Source organism: Notolepis coatsorum (assembly GCF_963971535.1).
Source record: "Notolepis coatsorum genome assembly, chromosome: 8".
Classification (NCBI taxonomy): Eukaryota; Metazoa; Chordata; class Actinopteri; order Aulopiformes; family Paralepididae; genus Notolepis; species Notolepis coatsorum.
Genome location: NC_140172.1, coordinates 95,171,786 through 95,196,267, shown reverse-complemented (window position 1 = coordinate 95,196,267; position 24,482 = coordinate 95,171,786). Strand labels below are relative to the sequence as shown.

The window sequence follows — 24,482 nt, the reverse complement described above, 5'->3', positions numbered from 1 at the left end:
GTGTGTGTGCCCGCCGTTGGTGGCAGGAGGGGGCATGAGGAGACATCATAACGATAATCTAGCGTTGATTTCAGGATGATTAGATAATCAGGCGAAAAATGGCAACGTGATAAGTGGATTTCACTAAAATGCTATTATCGCTTCTTTTCCTGGGATTACTCATAAGCACCCAAACTATACTCATATTCAAAATGGTATAAAACGGAAATGTACTGATGAAAAAACAATCTGTTTTGTGCATGTTGACTGGAAGCAACTCACTGACAATCGACGGGTGTATTAGATCCATAGCTATAATATTTCATATATTTTAAGCACTCGCAAGTGAACAAAGCGCCCCATTGAACAAAGCGCTGGTGTTCTACCCAGAAGGTAAACAGCGACCCCTGGCCGTGAATGTGTTAAGGTATTGAGGATAATTAAAATAAATTCATTTAAAAATAAACTAACCAATGTTGTTGTCTTCTTATTGTGGGAGAAGGGAAGTTGAGATTTTCATACATGATACAATGATGAGTGTTATATGAACAGCCAAGAACAAATCTGCATATACGATTATAGATGGTGTTAAGCGGAACAAGGGTCGTTTTCGCTTCAGTCATATAGACTATATCAGCATAGTCCATTATGGGTAGTATGAGTTGTGAGATTAGCTTTTTTTTAACCGTAAAACTATTGCGGTAAAGAACACCCATACTACATATACATATACTCACGCGCAAATAAATTGTGAAATAGTCACGTTTGGCGAGTTGTTCTACATTTAGGTAACATTAATGAACAAAGGGACAGCTACAGTATGTAAATTGTAAAGCTATTTATTTTTTATTCCAGTCGATCATAATGTAATGATCATGATCATACTATGGAGAGCCCACTGCGTTTGAGAGAGAGAGAGAGGTAGAGAGAGGAGATCGATGATCTCTCTCTCTCTCTTGCTCTCTCTCTCTTGCTCTCTCTCACACAGCATTAATCTCACATGGAATCCCGAGCAGATCAGACCTAGTATACTGTATATGAATAACTTCAGTATGAGACTATGAGTGCAGCATATTTTGCATATTGTTAAAAGAGCCAAGGCTGGCTTGCCTAAATTAAACATATGACTTACCATCAGAAGAGTTGACATTCAGCTGTCAAAATATCCTTTACTCCAGTAACAGTCCATGGGCATGTTGTATCTGTCCCTCGTTTGAAAAAGCAGGCATGATGATGCAAAGCAAAATACGCATTTACATGACTGCATCCAGCTAGCCATATAGCTTGTTGTTGTTGTTGTTGTTGTTGTTGTTGTTGTTGTTGTTGTTGTTGTTCTAACCGAACCAGCTAAGACCGAGTATAGCCTTAACCCTTCGAGAAGCTTTGTGGTCCAGGCTTTAACTTTCCATAAAAGTGTCCATATAAATCTATTTAGTTAGATCCATCCAACAATGTCTGAATGTACAGTATCTTGTGATGATCTCTCCAACTCCTGAGAATACACTTATTACCGAACCACAAGCCTAGCTAAGCTAACGCACTGAATCGAAATGAAAATACTACTGGGTCCTCCAAGTCCAAGCATTCTTTTCTGTCGGATGACTGACAACGTGACAAATACAGTGGCGCAGAGCTTGCTTCGAGCGGTAGAAAACACGGCCCGAGACATCATATTTGAACGCCCTGGCAGGCGAAATTTATTTGCTTGATTTATTTACATTGGCTGCGACGATACAGTGATGCGCACAGTGTGCGCGTTAAGTCTATGCACCCAGGTTCGGAGGTACTCTCTATCAGGAGAGAGAGTGACGTCATGTGAATCACGCACAAAACAATGATTTATATTTGATATATTACCGTTATTGTGCATTTGACACACAAACATACTTAAAATGAGTAATAATTATTCATTTTAAGTAAATTTTTAGGGGTCTAAAATCTAAAAAAAAAAAAAAAATCTTCTCCTTCTCTCTAAACCAGGGGGGGCGGCGGCACCCCAGCGCCCTCTATCGGCTGGCCGCCACTGGTCACACTGATCATCATTCTAAAATGAATTCTAACATTCTAATGAATTATATAATAACTGGTTATACATGCAAAATGGACAATAGAACACTGGAACTGGAAATCTTTAAAAAATCTTCAAACAGGGACTGACTTCGCAATAGACTAGGCATTTACAGCTTTTCCAATGTAAATGTGCCTTCCTCCGTGCACTTTCGCCCGCTCTGAAGTCGGATTGGTGTGCCCGGCCACGCGCGCGATCTCGCACGGAACCCGCGAGCGCCTGAGTGCATGGCTGGTGTGTTTGCGCTGTAAGGAGTACTGCTCAGCACTTCACACGGCGGCCATCATTGATTAGGTATAATAATGTATATATATATTTATATATATTTTTTTTTCCGACTCTGACAAGAAAATCGAATGTGGAGACTGGCACGACTATTCGAACATTTGAAAGTTCTAACTCATCCCTACTTCTATTCTCCCTCTTTTCTGTGCAGAAGAAGGAGAGAGAGTGCATGCAGCTGCGTATCGGCGTTCTGCGCAGTGAGTTGGAGCGGCAGAGGAAGGCCCTGACCCGGGAGACGGACCTGCGGCAGAAGGAGAGAGCGCAGCTTCAGAAGAAAGGTAAAACCAGGGTTCGCACAAGGTCCTTGAAGTGCTTAACGTGCTTGAAAAAAAAATTGAGGCATTGAATTCCTTGAAAACAACCCATTTCTTTAACAAGGTGCTTAAAAAGTCCTTGAAATTCAAATCAACCGTTTGCATTGAAAGTTTTGTTCATCAATGATAAAATTGTTCTGAATCAAGAAATGTAATCTTTCCATTTAAAGTGTAACTAATTGTCGGAAATTGGTTTTGAGGCATAAATATTGGATCCGATATTTTTGTTTCTATAAATAGAATAGAAATACTTTTATTATCCCGAGGGAAATTTGACACTGCAAATAGCTCAACATTAAACATTTAGACAGAACAGGTCACGAATAAGAATAACAAAACAAATCAAATTGCCTAAGATAAGAATAGAATAAAATGGAATAAAATATACAGTAAATAAATACAGTAAAACTATACTGAGGTCTACAGTGTAATATTGCACAGTGCTGTTTCAAAAGTAAGAGTCCAGGAAGATGGTAACTGGCACTCTGTGCTCAGTGATGCAGTGAGGCACAGTGATGCATTGTATAGTCTGATGGCTGTTGGAATCAAGGACTTCCTGTGCCGTTCAGTGCTGCATTTAGGTAGTGTGAGCCTAGCATTGAACATGCTCCTCCTGTCAGCCAAGTCTGTGTATAGTGGGTGGGAGGGGTTTTCCCTGATGGCCTGGAGCTTAGCAAGGCTCCTCCTCTCCGCCACCCTCGCTAGGGAGTCCAGCTCCACCCCAACCATGCTACTGGCCTTCCTGACCAGCTTATGCAGCCTGTTTGTGTCCCCTGCTCTCAGTCCGCTGCCCCAGCAGGTCACAGCGTACAAGAAGAAGTGCCTCTGCGTGTTTTGACCCGTTCAGTTTGTTGTCGATGTGCACACCGAGGTATTTGTACTCCTCAACCATGTCCACATCGACTCCCCTGATGGAAACAGGGGTCACAGGTGCACTCCTCCTCCTCCCCAGCTCCACCACCAGTTCCCTGGTCTTCGCTCCATTTTCGCTGCAGGTTTTTTTTATCGCACCATGTGACAAAGTCTACTACCAGTTCCTGGTATTCCCTCTCGTCACTGTCCTTTATACATTCCACTATCGCAGAGTCATCAGAAAACGTCCTGTTTTTTCTGTGTTTTTCTCCCATCCCAATTTAGTTGTTATGCCAATTCCCCCCTCCCCTTCCTGGTCGTTGCTCGCATGTGCCCCCCACTGGTCGGTCTAGGGAGCCCTGATGTCTCGGATGCTTCCTCCGAGACATAGGAGACAGCCAGCAGCATCTTTTCACCTGCCAGCGCGGACTCTCATTGGCGAGGTGTAACGTGTGGGAGGTCACACTACCCTCGCCATCTCCCTCCCTCGCTGTGCAGGCGCCCTGACCGGCCTGTAGGAGTCACTGTTTACAACGACCAGAATACCACCCCACCGGCTTCCCTCCCGCTCACTCTGCCAATTGAGCCAGTATGACGGCTGGCCAAGCCGGAGGCAACGCTGACAGCCGGATTCGATACCAGTGTCTCTCGCGTTGGTGACGAGCGCTTAGTCCGCTGCGCCACCCAGTCGCCCTCATCAGAAAACTTCTGAAGGTGGCAGGACTCTGACCAATAGTGGAAGTCGTTGGTGTAGATGGTGAATAGGAAGGGAGAGAGGACTGTCCCCTGCGGTGCCCTGGTGTTGTTGACCAGTCTGTCTGACACACAGCTCCGTAGGCGCATGTACTGTGGTCTGCCCGTCAGATAGTCAACAACCCAGGACACCAGGGGGGCCTCTACCTGCATCGCCTCCAACTTCTCACCCAGCAGCCCAGGCCTTATAGTATCAAAAGCACTGGAGAAGTCAAAGCACATGACATAAAAAAAACCATTTAAAAGATCAATAGTGCTTGGAAAAGTACTTGAAAGTCCTTGAATTTCATTTTGCAATGTCTGTGAGAACCCTGTAAAACGCTGGGATGGGCTCGCCACCAACGCAGGAGATGCTGGGTTCGAGCCCAGCTCTCGGCGTTGCTACCAGCTTGGCTGGTCGTTCATACTAATACAATTGGCAGTATTAGGGGGTGGGAAGCTGGTGGGTGGGGATCGTACGTTGTGGACAGCGACTCCTACAGGTCGGTTGGTGTGCCTGCACAGTAGAATCAGGAAGCGACAGGGGTGGCGTGTCCCTCCCACGCAGACCCTCGCCGCTGAGAGATCGCGCTGTGCAGGTGAAAAGATGCGACGGCTGCCTCCTCGAGTACCGGAGGGGACACGTGATGCAAGGCTTCGTCCACATTGCAGCCGGCTTGTGGGAGGCATGGCCTAACAACGTTCGAGACAGGGGAGGGTAGAATTGGACAATACGAAATTGGGGAAGGGAGAAAACTAGAAATATAGGGAGAAAAAGTAGATAAAAAAAAGAACCCAGTAAAACGCCTCCAGGCTGGGTGCTTTCTCACTCTGATGTTTCACCCTACACTACAAGACTGTCCCTCACACTACAAGAAACTCTGTCACCCCACACTACAAGACACTCTGTCACCCCACACTACAAGACACTCTGTCACCCTACACTACAAGACTCTGTCCCTCACACTACAAGACTCTGTTCCTCACTACAAGAAACTCTGTCACCCCACACTACAAGACACTGTCACCCCACACTACAAGACTGTCCCTCACACTACAAGAAACTCTGTCACCCCACACTACAAGACACTCTGTCACCCCACACTACAAGACACTCTGTCACCCTACACTACAAGACACTCTGTCACCCTACACTACAATACACTCTGTCACACTACACTACAAGACACTCTGTCACCCTACACTACACGACACTGTCACCCCACACTACAAGACACTCTGTCACCCCACACTACAAGACACTCTGTCACCCCACACTACAAGACACTGTCACCCTACACTACAAGACTCTGTCCCTCACACTACAAGACACTCTGTCACCCCACACTACAAGACACTCTGTCACCCCACACTACAAGACACTCTGTCACCCTACACTACAAGACACTCTGTCACACTACACTACAAGACTGTCACCCGACACTACAAGACTCTGTCACCCCACACTATAAGACTCACCCACATACATGCTCCTGAATTGAAAAAGTACACGAGAGAAATTGAGCTGCATCATCTGTGTAAATGCAGGTTTATGTGTAGGGGTTCTGTTGGGTTTGTATGTGGGTTTCTTTGAGTGATTGGCAACGCACACATTGGAGGGAAGGCAGGTGAATCAGTGAGGATGAGGGGGGGAACCACCAGCCACACCTCTTATCCCTCCAACCAGTACATTATCAGTCTCCGTAGGAAATTCCTTTTTCCATCTCATGGATCTCATGATTTCATGTCAATGATCTGCTGCAGGTGGGTCAGTCTATAGTAGGCCTGTCCCAGACTACAGATTTGTATAGTCGACTTTGATTGGCCGAAATTTGCCGATAGTCGACTGGTAGTCGACTACCCCCCTGAATGCAAAAAAATAGAAATAAAAATGTAAAAATATAATTTATTTTGAATTAAAAAAGAATTTGTTGGGATCATTCCATTTGGGCTGTGCAGGGGGTGCTTAACACATTGACCGCCACAGCAGGGGGCGCTAATACCCCATTCATTGCCAGGTCTTTATTCAATGGATATAGTTTTAGACTGTGGCATTTGCGAGTGCTTAAAATATATCTTATATTATATCTATGGGTCTAATAACGCTGTCTTGTCTCAGTGAGCTGCTTCTAGTCAACATTGCAGAGACGGATTGTTTTTTAATTCGTACATTTCCGTTTTATATTGTTTTGAATATCCCAAAAACTAGTAAACTCGTTGTTGGCGCTATTCGATTGGCGGCCAATAACGAGTAAACTCGCTGTTGCCGGCCATTGTGTTAAGTCTGAAGAAGTTGACTGAAGGCTTCTTTCTTGTCCTCTGTGAAAGAATGCAATTGGTCCACTGATGGATACAACTTGATATGTAGTGTGTGAAATCCTCTTTCTATGCCCGTTTTCTTAGGCAGTTAGCCTCGCTGGTATGCGCACCATTAGTGTTAGCCACGCTTCTAGGCCTCTTTGCTTTTGGAAAGAATGATTATAAAAAATATATATATATATATATTAGGGGTGTAAAGGTACCCATCCATACCGAACCGTTTCTGTGTGTTCAGTACCGTACGGCTGTGTAGTGTACCGAACGAATACAGCGGTATGTTAACCACTAGCGACCGCCCACTGGGGGCTGTTTTTTTCACAATCTAATATAATAATTATTTATTTAAATTTTATTTACAAGTTGATTATTAATTTCAATATAGAATATTCGTTGACAGCCCTACAAGTACAATTAGTTACTGCACACTACATCACATTACTACATTACTGCACACCCCCACTGTACCGAAAACCCGTACCGAACCTTGACTTCAAAACCGAGGTACATTAACACTTTGGCTGCCATGGGTTAAATTCATTATCAACCGTAGGTTGCCGGCTCTATTTGTCTATAGAGAAAGTCCCCTTCTTTGCAGGGCTATAACTTTTTAAATTCTATTGCTACATTGCCATTATTAGGGCCCATTCAAAGTCCTATATGTATTGTTCATTGTGTAGCAACGTTAAACTTTTTCATTCACATATTCATAGTAAAGTATGGTCTAATGTATAAGTATGTTTTCATCTCTTTCTGCAGCTTTCTCCAGAACGTGATCTATAGCCCCAAATACATTATATTGATGATGCAATACAGTTTTATGGCAATCAGCGTGATATAAAAAATTCCAACTAGACGTACTTCTAGAAGTTACTACACGTCATCTGATGTTGACCGGATGGGCGAGGGGGCGTTTATAATTCCGTGGGCAGCGTTATACCAATCATCTAATGTGGGTCAAATGTTGATAATATCAGTTATTATCGAAGACGGTAACGTTACACGCTGAAACTCACCCCAGTCTCCGCGCGCCGTTGGGCGATCATCGTCGAGTAGAAATTTTATCATTATGGGATATATTATTACCCGGTCCATCTCCAGCTTGTATAATGGTATATACGTCCAAATCATGTTGTTTATCGAGTTATTGGCAATCGATCGCTATGTAGTGTGTCGAGATCGAGTCCCGGGACCTATTAGCGAGTGCCCGGAAGTAATACGGCCGTCCAGCACAACCTCTACAGCACTTCCTGTTAAGCGATTGCGCCGATCGGCCACCAGATGGCGCTCCTGAACCGCCAGAGAGCTCAGTGGGTCCTCCTGGTGGATCTCAGGCCAGCGGAGGGGACATATGAATCCGATCCCAGATTTTTGAAATATTGATATTAAAGACGCTGTAAGGCGTCTTCGGCAACTTGAGCATGGCCGGGAATGACGTGTTTAGGCGTTTCCCGGCACCCAAAGTGTTAAGGCACAGCAAGGACTTGTTACAGACCCTAAATAAATCAACGAGACATTCAAAGAGTTCTACTCCAACTTGTACAAATCAGAAACGGCCTTCGATCAAAACAAAATGGACACATATCTTAATCAAATTAACCTTCCTAAACTTATCAGAGGATGACGCTAAACTGTTAGAAACACCCATCACACTAGAAGAACTTAGGGAGGCCATATCTGAAATGCAAAGTGGTAGGGCTCCTGGAAGAGACGGTATCCCACCAGAAATGTACCTCTCATGTTGGGATGTAATTGGACCCCTATTACTTAATATGATTCTATATTCAATCAAGGAGGGGAACTTCCATAAGAACGACAATATTGCACTCATAACAGTCCTCCTTAAAAAAGACAAAGACCCCAACGATTGCGGTAGTTATAGACCCTTAAGCCTCCTCGGAACCGATATCAAGCTGTACTCCAAGGTATTAGCCAACAGACTTCAAAAGCATATGACGTCTTTAGTTCATCCTGACCAGACTGGCTTCATAAGAGGCCGCTTGATCACGGATAATATAAGACGGCTATTACATGTGCTAGATGCCAGCAAGGATGACACCACACCTAAGGCGATGCTATCCCTGGATGCGATGAAAGCCTTTGATAGGTTGGAATGGTCTTATCTATGGGCAGTATTAGAAAGGATGGGGTTAGGAAAAGGATTCATTGATATGATTAAAGTATTATACAAAGACCCATCGGCCATGATTACAACAGGTATTATCACCCCAAAATCTTTCCGGTATCGCGCTCCTCTAGACAGGGTTGCCCTCTTAGTCCCGGACTATTCGCTTTATCATTAGAGCCTTTAGCACAATATATAAGACAATCCCAATCCATAGAACCAATCGCAATCAAGGGCACACAACATCATATTAGTTTATATGCGGACAACGTAATACTGTTCATGCAAAACCCTAACACCTCAATGCCTCATCTTCTCAAGTTGATTGATGACTTTGGCAATCTATCGGGATTTAGGATAAATTGGCCAAAGTCGGCTTTCCTTCCACTTAACGCCCCTGCAAAGAATATACTCCTTCCAGAAGAAATACCAATGGTCAAACACTTCAGATGTTTAGGAGTTGAAGTATTCCCTACTATAAGCCAAACGGTGAAGTACAATTACAAGAAGAAAAAAAATCCAAGATAAGATCAAATACGACTTTGACAGGTGGTCCAAACTTAAAAACTCAGTACAGGCACGGGTATCAATAGTGTTACAAAGGATCAGATTAAACCGAATATATATATTTATTTATTGATATATATTGCATAGTATTTGTATATCGTTTGATATCCCCTGTATATTCCTTGTACATATACACGGAATATCCCTTTAGCCCAGACCATAATAGTTCATTCTCCTATTGGACAGCGGTCCACCGGCGCCAGGGACCGGCCTCCGGAGCCAGGTTCAAAGTCACCGTCAAGATGTGTCTGGACATGCCCGGCCTTGCCCAGGGATACGCGACAGAAATGAGATTGGAACTAGTTTGTTCACCGTGCGTATAAATACGGCGCAGGTGAATATAGAAGCCCCTTACCTCCTTACCTTCCTTAGCATGTTACCGATAAGTTGAAGCCTCACCCACGATACAACGTGCAGTGAAGTATGGCCTGTTTGGCCCCAGAATAGAGCATTGAGACCGCGTGCGAATTAGTAACTGAATTGTCAGAGTTTGGCGCTATACCGTCGAGTGCGACATATTTCTATTAGGTAAATAATAGTCTATTTGTGTATAGTGTATCGTGCGGTTAAAGTTCTACAGTGACCAGCATCTCCAACGCTTTCTCGTATTAGCTAGAGTTCTTATCCAGGCTGGGCCGACCACATGGCGCTTTCACCCGAGGAGACCTAGAGGAGAACCGTATGGACATGTACACTGGATTAATCTACCCGACGACTACATAGCCCTTTGCGGCTGGAATATATTTGCTTTGGTCCTGTGATTTATGGAGCGGATAATAGCCGACGCCTGCACGTGTTGGATTTACCCCGAGAGGAGTCGAGTCGGCGCTTCAGAGAGCCTGAGGTCGACTAGCTTTCTTCACTGTGGAGCTACAGTCTACAAGAGAACCAAGCTGTATTCGTCTGTGGATCAAGAGGCTACTGCACCGGCTTCTGTACCTGAAGTCTCCCTAGTCATCGTTGACCAGACGTCCTACTACCGACAGATCTTCTACCCCCCCCGCTGGCTTACAACCAGGGGAACCCCTTCCAGTATCTCCCGCTATATTACTAGTGTACCATAGATATAATTCCCTAAGATTCAGGTTGTATAATTACCTCCTGCGTAACCAGAGAATGGACATTCGTTATTGATTTGCCTACGCATACTCCTTTGCCTTACAAGTGCATTCAAAGAATAATGTAAAGTATCCTATGTACCTTTTGCTCCATTAAATACTTGATTAATACCTTTGACTGGAACCGATTTCATTGTGGGAAGTGTTCATCATATTCATATATCGTGTACTGTATGGCCAGTAATTAAAGTACATAAAGCGGTAGTGGTTTAATGATACCATACTTATCAATACAGTCAGGGAATTGTACCCCTCAGTTACAAATGGTCCTTCGAGCCGGAGGGTAACTAGTGTAATATTAATATAGCGGTATTAATATTGACATGGCCTATGATGAACACTCCACAAAACGGTTCTCCTAAAGTAGATCGCCCGCAGCGTAGACGGCAGACACCTCAGTACTTAGAGGATTACGTTGCCAGTATACTACCTAGCCTTCTACAGACGGTAAACGCGGAAAAAGTAGATAGTAAAATTATGTCCGACCCTATCGCCCAGGTTACCCCGCCAATAGAGGCCCTAGTGGGTTCTAATGTAACTGACCAAGCTCACGGTAGGGACCAGGAGGGACCTGACACGACTTTACCCCCCGCCAAGACCGAAGAAGTAGTCCCCGGAGAGCTCCAGGATAAAGACAGCTCTCCAGGGATGGAACTCTACCCGCTACAAGAAGAGGAGAGCACCCAGGAGATGGATCTCCAGGACTCGCCACAGGAGAACAGATCTCCAACGAGTACTGCCAGGAGCGGATCACCTCAACCAGCGTCTTCCCCCAGCGGGGCGGACAAGATGCTGGCACAGGCATTCCTCGCCAGCCTAGCAGCCTCTACAGAGCGCGATCGACTCCAAGCCCAGATGCTTAGCGAGCGCGAACATTCTTCCATGGAAAGAGAACGCCTTCAAGCGCAGCAACGGAGCGACGAAGATCGTATACGTCTAGAGATTAGACGCCTTCAGACGGAAGAGAATATGGTAAGAGACCGGGCCGAAGCAGAGCGCGCCGCCGCCGAAGCAGAGCGCGCCGCCGCCGAAGCCCAGCGCGCCGCTGCCGGTGCCCAAAGAGAAGCAGAGCGCGCCGCCGCCGAAGCCCAGCGCGCCGCTGCCGCTGCCCAAAGAGAAGCAGAGCGCGCCGCCGCCGAAGCCCAGCGCGCCGCTGCCGGTGCCCAAAGAGAAGCGGAGCGCGACCTCGCTCTCACCAAGCGCGAAGCCGAGCGCAACCGATTACAAGCGCAGATAATGGAGCAGCTGATCGCCAGGGCAACACCCCCTCCCTCCGCACGGGGTTCCAGGGCCTCGTCAAGACACGGGTCAAGGGCACCCTCCCCTACCCGATCAAGCGACCCTGAGCCCGACCACCAGAGAGAGCCTATACCCCCCTCCGAACTCCTTCCCCGACCGGTCCACGCGAGGACCAGCTACAAGGAAGAAACGGTCTACACCGCGGAGAGGCTAAATAGACGACTACAGGATCTAGAGGACCTGCCAGAGCAAGAAGAAGAGGGAGAGGAGGAGAGTCAAGCCCGACAGCAGCACAGAACTCCACAGGACCAGGAGGTCCAGTACAGCCCAGGCTCTACCCCCGCGGCTCTGCGCTACAGACCCCCGACTCAATTCACGGGTGAGCTTGACGCACGACCAGCCCTGAGGAATAGCACCTGGATACGCGGGCCATGGTACCCAGCAGGTACCAGCCCACCAAGAGGCGTAAGAGGAGACTCGCCTAGGAGGCCTCTCTTCCAACGCTCACCGATGTGCCAGCCATCCATGGCATCATACATTGGCACACCGACGTTTCCGGACTTCACCCACAAGAACAGAGCACAGTACACCGAGCTACGAATGTGCTTAGAGACAATGATGTCCGATGTAACTGACGAACCGTACAAGTATGCTATCCTACTGAAGCACCTCAAGGTGCCCCGAGCGCACAATATAGCGCTGGCCTATGCCACCTCTACTACCCCATACACAGCGGCTCTAGCAGCACTCGACCAAAGATATGGACGCATATGGGATTACGTAATACAAGAGATAAGGCATATTGACCGCCTACCCCCAGCCACAGACAATCGCTCACTAGATGACCTGTCTATCAAGGTACAATCCCTGGTAGGGATGCTGGGGGCGCAAAGAGAAAAGGGTATGCACGAACTGTACGCAAACTCTAATGTCGAGAGGATTTTAGAGAAGCTTCCGCCCGTCCGACAAGAGCGCTTCAGGCGGCAAAGAGACCACCGTGATCCTAACGGTCCCGAGCCATCCCTCCTAGACCTAGCCGACTTCCTGGCGAGAGAAGTCAACAGCCTACGGTTGGATACGTTCATGCGGAGCACCCCAAGCTCCAGAGAGGGACCTAGGAGAGCAAACGATGGCCGAAGATTGGTGACCGTCATGCACCAATCAGAACCAGTACCGAGCAGCAAGAACCACAGTACCCCCTCGATGAAAGAGAAGTGGAAGATGGTGTGCCCGTACTGCGAGAAAGAACACTGGTTGTCACAATGTGACACGTTCAAGAAGATGACCGCCGACGAGGTGGGTCAATGGATAAAGTCCAACAGACGCTGTTACCGATGTGCGCGCAGTCACATGGCAGCCGACTGCCGATTAAAGAAGAGGTGTAGTCGGTGTGACGGAGCCCACCTAGATGTCCTACACGACAGTAACAGAAGAAAGCCTGCACCCTCAAGCAGCACAAAGGCAAGTGTTATGTACATTGACCCCGCCAGCAGCGGGGGCGCCCGAGTGCTCTTAAAGGTGGTCCGCGTAACACTGAGTTACCAAGACAAGGTCATGGACACTTACGCCGTCCTTGACGACGGGTCAGAGAAGACCCTTCTCCTCGCGTCCGCTGCGGCCCAGCTGGGGCTGCGGGGGAGCGAAAACCAGATGACGATTCGGACAATAAGAAGAGATCTAAAGACGATAAAGGGCGAGAATGTCTCCTTCACTATCGCAGCAAGCGGGCAGCCAGAGAGACGGTATAGGATTACTAATGCTTTCACCAGCCAAGAAATAGGCCTGTCGCAGTACACCTACCCCATCGCCAAGCTGATGGATAAATATGTGCACCTGCGTCAACTACCTATCCCGCTCATAGACGGTGCCACCCCGACCCTGCTGATAGGCTCCGACCATGCAGACCTCATAGTCCCGATAGACCGGGTCCACACAGGGCCCAGAGGCTGTCCTGCAGCAGTCGAGACCCGCCTAGGATGGACATTACAAGGCCCCCTCGCTAAGTCTCTTAACCGAACAGCAGCCACTAGCTGCCTCCACTCCAGAGTGACAGAAGAAGACACCACCCTCCTACAGCATGTCGAGAGGCTATGGACACTAGAGACAATGCCCTTTAAGAACGAAAAGAAAGACATTCGTTCCAAGGAAGACATTTACGCCATAGCACTCCTCAAGCAAGGGACAAAGAGAGTCAAAGTCAACGGAGTGATGAGATACGCAACTCCACTCTTGAGGCAAGAGGGTATGCCCACCTTCCACGCCCCAAAAGAAGCGACGGAGCGGTATCTATTGAACACAGAGCGGCGCCTAGCCAGAGACCCCGCTCAAGAGACTGTGTACCGCGCTGAGATTAACAAGCGAATCACAGCGGGACACATAAAGAAAATTGACTGGCGACGTCGTGCGCTGCTCCGCGCCTCCCTGATCAAAGACGGCTTTGATCTCCGGCAGCGGGCCAGCAGCGACCCCCCAGTATTGCGCAGCCTCTCCCCAGAGGACAAGCCCCTGCTGCGGTTCCTATGGAGAGAGAGGATCGGGGATGAGCAACCAGCCATCTATCAATGGGAAGTCCTCCCTTTCGGAACCACATGCAGTCCATGCTGTGCTACGTTTGCACTGCAAAAACACGTTGCAGAGGACCCAGCAGCTGATGAAGAGGTCCGAAAAAGTGTAGAAAATAGTTTCTACGTGGACAACTGTCTGCAAAGCGTCTCGACGCCAGAAGAAGCCGAGGCCCTTCTACTCAAGCTCCGCGCCTCCCTGATCAAAGGCGGCTTTGATCTCAGGCAGTGGGCCAGCAGCGACCCGCAAGTATTGCGCAGCCTCTCCCCCGAGGACAAGGCAGCAAGCAGCGAGACCTGGATGGCGACCATCCCAGGAGAAGCCCAAGAAATGACATTAGGACTAGTCTGGCGCTTCAAAACAGACTCGCTCCATTATAAACACACACCCCTGACCAAGGAGCAGGGAAGGTCGACTGCACTACCGACCACCAGACGGAGTGTATACAGAACACTCGCCAGACAATATGACCCGTTGGGATGTATTCTACCTTACACCACCAGGGCAAAGATGATTGTAAGAGCGTTATGGGACAAGGACCAGGGCTGGGACGACCCCATACCCGAACACCTTGCATCCACATGGAGAGAGTGGGAGACGGAACTCAGCTCACTCCCAGGTGTTAACATACGCCGCAGCTACTTCCCACCCACAGTGAGGCCGGAGACGTGCCAGATGGACCTGCACGTCTTCAGCGACGCCTCCGAAGTAGCCTACGGTTCGGTGGCCTACTTGCGTGCCCGAGAGGAGGGAGGAGAAATACATACTGCTTTCATCCTGGCTCGCTCAAGAATAGCCCCACGAAAGCAACAATCTATCCCGCGTCTAGAGCTCTGCGCAGCCCTAGCAGGAGCGCAACTCGCCACGTTAATCCAACGTGAACTCACCATTCCGGTGCAAAGAACAATCTTGTGGTCAGACTCCACAACAGTACTCACATGGATCCGGTCTGATTCGTGCAGATACAAGGTCTTCGTGGGAGTCAGAGTCACAGAGATTCAAGATTTAACAGAAGTAGCAAGCTGGAGGTATGTGGACACAAAACACAACCCAGCTGACGTCATCACCCGGGGAATGTCCCTGGATGACCTCACCCGTCACAACCTATACAGTGACGGGCCAGAGTTCCTCAAGCTCCCGGAAGAAGAGTGGCCTACACCCACCCCACGGGAAGCGAGTAAAGAGGAGGCAGAAAACAAGAAATCTATGTTCTGTGGATTGAACACACTCGTCTCCACAGACCCCGACATAGACGATTGCCTCACCCTAGAGAGTGCGCAGCTAAAGACATTCCTGTGGCACCACCCAGAGGTTCAGCTCACTACTGACATTACTGCAGCTGACTACGAAGAAGCGGAACTTCTTCTACTACAACGAGCCCAGAGAGACTCGTTCCCCGATGAGCTAGACTGTCTACAGGGAGCAAAGCCCGTCCCATCAGACAGCAGACTGCTCCACCTAGCCCCCGAGAGCGACGCCCATGGTCTCATCAGAGTGGGTGGTCGTCTGCGGAGAGCTCCAGACTTACCGGATGACGTCAAGTACCCGATAGTCTTAAACAGCCGACACAACGTCACAGAGCTGATCATAAAGAAATACGACGAGGATGTGCATCACGCCGGGGCAGAGAGAGTCTTCGCGGAGATCAGACGTCGTTATTGGATACTGCAAGGGAGAGAAGCAGTGCGGCGCTTCCAGCGAACCTGTCTAGACTGTCGTAAGTGGCGAGCGCAGCCCAGTATACCCCGGATGGCTGACCTACCTCCCTGTCGCCTCCGACTCGGCGACAAGCCTTTTCACTCCACCGGTATGGACTGTTTCGGCCCGCTGTATATAAAGAAAGGAAGAGGCACCGAGAAGCGGTGGGGTATTGTATTCAAATGCATGACCACCCGAGCGATGCATATAGAACTCCTTCCAACCATGAGCACAGACTCATTCCTTATGGCCTTCCGAAGATTCACATCGCGGAAAGGTAAACCGTCTATATTGTTGTCTGATCACGGGACAAACTTCAAAGGCGGAGAAAGAGAGCTGAGAGAGAGCTTCCAAGCTATGGGCCCAGAACTTAAGACCCACCTCGCTCCATACCAGATTGACTTCCAGTTTAATCCCCCGAACGCACCTCACTTCGGTGGAACTTGGGAACGAGAAGTACGTTCAATAAAGACAGCCCTGTACGCCGTGCTTGGGGCCCAGACCGTGGCGGAAGAAGTCTTAATGACAGTCCTCACGGAGATCGAGGGAGTATTGAACTCAAAGCCCCTCGGTTACGTCTCAAGTGATGTAGCAGATGTCGACCCAGTCACCCCCAACACACTCTTGATGGTGCGGCTGGACCCTGCGCTACCCCAAACAATGTACAGGCCTGAAGAAGCGAACGGCCGAAGAATGTGGAGGTACAGTCAAGTATTGGCTGACAAGTTTTGGAACAGCTTCCTACTCCACTATCTACCGTCTCTACAGACCCGCCAGAAATGGGTGAAAGAGAGAGACAATTTGACAGAAGGAACAGTCGTCATGATTATCGACCAGTCACTACCCCGAGCTATGTGGCCGGCTGGCCGCGTAAGCAAAGTGATCACCGGTGCCGACGGAAAGGTCTGTGCAGCCGAAGTGCTCGTCCAAGGGCGGACCTACACCCGACCCGTGGCGAGGCTAATAGAACTGCCAAGGCTCCCCGATACCATCGATGACGACCATGACCCCATGACTTTGTGAACTGACAGACCCCTCACAGCAGACATTGAGTAGTGGACAGTGCGGTTAATCTGTCTCTGCTTAGCTAATTATGTGGGACTAATTAGGGGGCGGCTGTTACAAAGGATCAGATTAAACCGAATATATATATTTATTTATTGATATATATTGCATAGTATTTGTATATCATTTGATATCCCCTGTATATTCCTTGTACATATACACGGAATATCCCTTTAGCCCAGACCATAATAGTTCATTCTCCTATTGGACAGCGGTCCACCGGTGCCAGGGACCGGCCTCCGGAGCCAGGTTCAAAGTCACCGTCAAGATGTGTCTGGACATGCCCGGCCTTGCCCAGGGATACGCGACAGAAATGAGATTGGAATATCCCTTTAGCCCAGACCATAATAGTTCATTCTCCTATTGGACAGCGGTCCACCGGTGCCAGGGACCGGCCTCCGGAGCCAGGTTCAAAGTCACCGTCAAGATGTGTCTGGACATGCCCGGCCTTGCCCAGGGATACGCGACAGAAATGAGATTGGAACTAGTTTGTTCACCGTGCGTATAAATACGGCGCAGGTGAATATAGAAGCCCCTTACCTCCTTACCTTCCTTAGCATGTTACCGATAAGTTGAAGCCTCACCCACGATACAACGTGCGGTGAAGTATGGCCTGTTTGGCCCCAGAATAGAGCATTGAGACCGCGTGCGAATTAGTAACTGAATTGTCAGAGTTTGGCGCTATACCGTCGAGTGCGACATATTTCTATTAGGTAAATAATAGTCTATTTGTGTATAGTGTATCGTGCGGTTAAAGTTCTACAGTGACCAGCATCTCCAACGCTTTCTCGTATTAGCTAGAGTTCTTATCCAGGCTGGGCCGACCACATGGCGCTTTCACCCGAGGAGACCTAGACGAGAACCGTATGGACATGTACACTGGATTAATCTACCCGACGACTACATAGCCCTTTGCGGCTGGAATATATTTGCTTTGGTCCTGTGATTTATGGAGCGGATAATAGCCGACGCCTGCACATGTTGGATTTACCCCGAGAGGAGTCGAGTCGGCGCTTCAGAGAGCCTGAGGTCGACTAGCTTTCTTCACTGTGGAGCTACAGTCTACAAGAGAACCAAGCTGTATTCGTCTGTGGATCAAGAGGCTACTGCACCGGCTTCTGTACCTGAAGTCTCCCTAGTCATCGTTGACCAGACGTCCTACTACCGACAGATCTTCTACCCCCCCCGCTGGCTTACAACCAGGGGAACCCCTTCCAGTATCTCCCGCTATATTACTAGTGTACCATAGATATAATTCCCTAAGATTCAGGTTGTATAATTACCTCCTGCGTAACCAGAGAATGGACATTCGTTATTGATTTGCCTACGCATACTCCTTTGCCTTACAAGTGCATTCAAAGAATAATGTAAAGTATCCTATGTACCTTTTGCTCCATTAAATACTTGATTAATACCTTTGACTGGAACCGATTTCATTGTGGGAAGTGTTCATCATATTCATATATCGTGTACTGTATGGCCAGTAATTAAAGTACATAAAGCGGTAGTGGTTTAATGATACCATACTTATCAATACAGTCAGGGAATTGTACCCCTCAGTTACAAATAGTAAAGATGGATGTTCTACCTAGAATCAACTTCATTAGCTCAATGCTACTGTTACCCCCTCCAGATGGTTACTGGAAAAAATTACACTCCACCGCATACAAATTTATTTGGAATAACAAACCTCCACGTATAAAAAGATCCACCGCACAGAGAAACAAAGCCGACGGAGGTATGGCATTTCCAGATTTTTACCACTATTTTAAGGCGTACTCTTTAAGACCACTGACGACCTGGTTTGATTCCCAAGCATCTGTATCCTGGAGAAACTTAGAAGTAAATATAGTAGCACCACATAGACTGCAGGACATAGTATACACCATATTATCAATTAAGCAATGCGAATTGAAATTTGGCCCCCTTATTACTCATGTGATCCGGATATGGCGTGAAACACAAAAAAAATATTCTAACCTACATAAATGGCATAGTCATACTCCCCTATTCAATAACAATGCACTCATGATTGGAAAACAACCTATAAGATACCCTAAATGGGAAAAGCAGGGCATACACACATTAGGAGATGTTTTCAACAAACAGGGTTTTTGTAGCTATAAAGACATACTGTACATACATTTTTTTTATCTCACCAGTTCCACATATTATTTTTACGCACAGTTATTGGTCTGTTTGAAGGCTCATGGAGTCCCATTAAGGATACCAATTGAGCACCACAGATATCACAAATTCTTCTATGAAAGAGAGACATCGAGAGGTTTCGTATCTGATTTTTATCATCAATTACTAACGTCCTCGTATGGAATCCTCCCCCTAGACTCAGTCTGGAGGAGGGATATACCAGACTTGGAAATACATTTTGATTGGCAAGAAGTCTGGGCAAACGTTCGAATTGCGTCACGTAACCCGGACCACCAACAAATTAATCTTAACTATATTCATAGGACATACCTGACTCCTATAAGATTGAACAGAATGGGACTTAAACAAGACTCCAGATGTTCCTTATGTACAAATGGGGATGAGGGTACATTTATGCACATGTATTGGGATTGCCCACCAGTTAAGATATTCTGGAAAGAAGTGTCCCAGCAATTATCAAATTTCTTATTTCTGAACATACCTGTACACCCCTCTGTATTGCTGTTGAATGATGTTTTTGAGTTTGCAGTCCCTATACAGCTAAAGAGATTAGTTTTATCTTTTATCACAGCGGCTAAAAAGCTGATAGCATCACAATGGTTTCAACCGGAAAAAATGTGTCGTAAGGTATGGGTTCTTACATATCTCGATGTGATTTATCTAGAAATATCTACAGCAAGAATTGTAGGTGTCAGTGAAACCAAAATTGCAATGTGGTTAGAAGTGGTGGAGAGAGGGCGGTTAGGTGGCGTAGCCGAGATTGCGTTCGTCACCAACCCCGGAGACGCTAGGATTCGCCTGTTCAAATCCAGCTCACAGCTCCGGGGTTGTCATCAGCTTGGCTGGCCGTTCACACTAATACAATTGGCAGTATTAGAGGGTGGGAGAAGCTGGCGGGGTGGGTCCGGGTCGTTGTAAACAGCGACTCCTACAGTTCGGTCGGGGCGCCTGCTAAGCGCGGATAGGACCTGAGTGGGATAGTGTGATCCTTCCACACGCTACGCCCTCTCAGAGAATATCCGCGCTGCCAGGTGAAAAGAAGCGGTGATTGGCTGGACGTGTGTCGGAGGAAGCACGTGGTAGCCTCCACTCTCCCAGACCGACTGTGGGGGGTAAGTGCGCAGCGACCAGGAAGGGGATTGGGAATTGGCATAACGACTAACATTGGGATGGGAGAAAATCGGAGGAAAAATGGAGGGGGAAAAAGATCAATATAAAAAAATAGAAATAAAAGTGGTGGAGAGAATAAAAGCTAGCATATGAATTGTAGTGCCTGGTTAGGAGCGAATGATGATGGATGGATTATCCAAGTGGGGGTCTGGGGGGGGTGAACGAGCGAGAGCATATGTATGTAGGGTATTAGATAGCAAGTATTCTGTGTATATCTCGTATACTACATTTATTTAAATGGTGATTTCATTGGATGTGTACTGTTAATGCTTGTATGTCTAATTTTATGTTATGTTTAAAAAATAATAAAAAAAAAAACCGAGGTACGTACCATACTCCTGAGAATCTAGCTCTGTCAATCATTTGGCGATCTCGAAAATTATTAGACAGGGTTGTGGCTTTCCAATGATATCCCACGTTGGGATGAGCGAACCAGGGATCTAGGTGAAAAGTCACGAGCGAAAACGGGAAGAGAAAAAAACGCGGAATGCATTGGAGTCTATGAGTAAACTGAAACCTGCAGAGCTTTTTTTCCCCCCAGTTTTCATAATCGCTCCTAATCACTAATTTCTGAACGGATCTTTATGAAAATTTGAACAGGACTTCAGGCTATGGACCCATTGTGTATTTTCAGCCATACGAATTTTTTTGGAAATATACTTTTGGATATTGCAACTACTACAGAAAAACACGAGTGCACAAGTTCAAGTTCAACTCAAGTTCAGACCTATGTTACTCTATTTCATTAGCACTAAATGTGAATTTTCTTTATTGCACCAGAAACTTCAGAATGTTATCTTTCAAAATGCATGTGCTTTAACACTTTGAGTGCCGGGACCCGTCTTTAGACGTCTTTCCTGGCCATGCTAAAGTTGCCGGGGGACGCTGTACAGCGTCCTTATATCAATATTTCAAAAATCTGCGATCGGATTCATAATGTCCCTCCGCTGGCCTGAGATCCACCAGCAGGACCCACTGAGCTCTCTGGCGGTTCAGGAGCGCCATCTGGTGGCCGATCGGCGCAACCGCTTAACAGGAAGCGCAGTAGAGGTTTTGCTGGTCGGCCATATTACTTCCGGGCACTCGGTATAGGTTCCGGCACTCTAGCTCGTCACACTACATAGCGATCGATTGCCAATAACTCGATAAACAACATGATTTGGACGTATATACCATTATACAAGCTGGAGATGGACCGGGTAATAATATATCCCATAATGATAAAATTTCTACTCTACGATGATCGCCCAACGGCGCGCGGAGACTGGGGTGAGTTTCAGCGTGTAACGTTACCGTCTTCGATAATAACTGATATTATCAACATTTGACCCACATTAGATGATTGGTATAACGCTGCCCACGGAATTATAAACGCCCCCTCGCCCATCCGGTCAACATCAGATGACGTGTAGTAACTTCTAGAAGTACGTCTAGTTGGAATTTTTTATATCGCGCTGATTGCCATCAAACTGTATTTCATCATCAATATAATGCATTTGGGGCTATATATCACGTTCTGGAGAAAGCTGCAGAAAGAGATGAAAACATACTTATACATTAGACCATACTTTACTATGAATATGTGAATGAAAAAGTTTAACGTTGCTACACAATGAACAATACATATAGGACTTTGAATGGGCCCTAATAATGGCAATGTAGCAATAGAATTTAAAAAGTTATAGCCCTGCAAAGAAGGGGACTTTCTCCATAGACAAATAGCGCTGGCAATCTATGGTATATCATTAATTTAACCTTAGGCAACCAAAGTGTTAAGTATAAAGTATAGTATTTTGGTTTGCAGAAAAAGTATGCAGTCCTCAAGTTCAAGTTTAAAAATGGGCACTTTTCTGGGCGCCAGTTAAGAGGTTATAATCTTTATTTTTATTTATAATTTCTTTTTTTTAAACCAAGAGGTTGGCATTCGACTATGGTTCCTTTCGATCGACTATTCGTCGACACAAACATAATACAGTTTGTTAACTAATGCAGAGTTTATACATATATATATATTAGCAGTATCTTTTTGTTGATTCAACACAAGCCCTGCCTGAGCTAATAGGGAGGTGTAGTCTGACGTCATAGTTTCCCATGCGGTCCACCCATTTAGGGATTTATCATTAGGAAAATGGATTATCGGCTATTGTAACAATTCTGCCTCATGAACATTGGCAAGCTTTCCATATTTGCACAAAATGAGTTCCCTTTTATCACTAACATTATTGTTTAAGTATTTTTGGTTGAAATAAAGGTAGTTATGGCGGTCAGGTGGCGTAACGGAGATTGCGTTCGTCACCAACCCCGGAGCGGTTGGATTCGCCTGTTCGAATCCAGCTCACAGCTCCGGGGTTGTCACTAGCTTGGCTGGCCGTTCACACTAATACAATTGGCAGTATTAGAGGGTGGGAGAAGCTGGCGGGGTGGGTCCGGGTCGTTGTAAACAGCGACTCCTACAGTACGGTCGGGGCGCCTGCTAAGCGCGGATTGGATCTAAGTGGGATAGTGTGATCCTTCCACACGCTACGCCCTCTCAGTGAGAATCCGCGCTGCCAGGTGAAAAGAAGCGGTTGATTGGCTGGACGTGTGTCGGAGGAACTTACCAGTAGAGCGCCTGTCGTTCAGTGCTGTCACCGTCAGCAGCACCAAAGTGAAGTGTAGTGTTCCTCAGTGAACGAAAACATAAACGTTGTTATTTAGCTACATTTACGATTAATTGCGATTTTTTTCATGTTGAGCTACAGATTGTGGATGAATACACAGAAAGGTACACCATGCCAATGTTCATGCTTTATTTGTTTTAAACGAGACGATTTAGAAATGGGTCCATTGGAAAAATACATGGCGATTTCAAGAGGGGTGGACCGCACGGGAAACAGCAATGATGTAACCACTACACCTCCCTATTGGTGTGAAGGCTTATCACCTTGGCCAGATAATCCCCTGCTCGTTCCACACTGTGACACGTACAAGAATGGTGTTTACAAACATTTTGTGAATATCACAGACGGAAGATGTAAGATAAAAGTGAACCAAACGAGGTTCTTGACTCTTTGTGAATGTGTCGGCACCAGCAACAAGTTTTATCTAAAAAGACATCTTTGCCTGGAAGCAGGAGGATGCAAGGCAAACATGCCATTGGTAAAGAAAAAGGGTAACCCACGTTAGACAGAAGAAAAGTTAGCAAAATGATTTGATTAGAGTACCAGACCAGCTGTAATTTCCTCCTAGACCTAGGTAGTCTAATAATAGCACAATTAGGATAATGTCCACTGGATCTGCTCTGCCTTAGGCTATCACTTTAGCCACCGTTAAATAAACCTCACATGGGCCTAGCTAGCATAGTTTTCATTCTGAACTTGGCATACCTGTTTTCTTTCAGCGAAAGCCAATTATTCCCATGTCAGGTTTTTCAGGCTGTGTGAACCGTGAGTGATGGGTGGACACTGTTGGCTGGTAGGTCACTGTATTACTGAATGCATTTAGAAACACAGTGGAGTACAGTGCGGCGGTGCCATCACATGCAGGAAACCTCTGTCACCTTCCTCGTCTGAGCTTGTGAGTCACTCAACGGTGACTTTTTTGTTAGAGAGCGCACACACAGTAAGCCATTCTTCCATTCCTAACGGTTCAAGTGGCTTTAACCAGACTGGGCAAGGCAACCGTTAGTGTTTTATACTGTCACTTTAATAAATTGTAAGGAGTCCATAATAACGAGTGTCTGTATCATGTCTCGGGGCGCTGGGACCACTTTACTGTACTGTGCTTTACAGCCTCGGTCCACTGGGAAATAAAAGCTGTAGTACGAGGTCATGTTTAATACCTTTGTGATGGACAGGCTCTCTCTCTTTCTCTCTCTCTCTCTCTCTCTCTCTCTTTTACACACACACAGGAACCCACAAATATGCTGGTGTCCACACGTGCATGCGCATACCGAGCTCGCGTAGATAGTGTACTGTGCGTGTGCTGTGCACACACAAGCCAAGGCCTGCTGTAAAGTAGCTTTAAAACATGTATCAAGCATATTCAACAACAGCATATCTTCACCATGTTTGTTTTTGTTCAGTTAATTTCTCTTGCTATTTGGTTATTATCCAGATGGTTCCCTCCCTTTTCAAGGCACAAAAACACATAAGTCACAGGTTTTACCAGTGGGGCGAGGAGGTGAGGCTCAACAGTTCCGCACCTGGAATTCAGTGAATCACATTATGTGGCTCTAGCTATTG

The 24,482-nt window shown here is 46.8% G+C and overlaps 1 protein-coding gene across 1 annotated transcript in view; it reads left to right on the top strand.

Moving 5' to 3' along the window:
- Positions 1-24,482, top strand: part of uvrag (UV radiation resistance associated gene) — a 424,373-nt gene that overhangs the window by 91,630 nt on the left and 308,261 nt on the right. Inside the window, exon 5 of the mRNA XM_084319596.1 lies at positions 2,484-2,610. Coding sequence (XP_084175722.1) covers positions 2,484-2,610 — 127 coding nt within the window. The remainder of the gene's footprint in view (positions 1-2,483; positions 2,611-24,482) is intronic.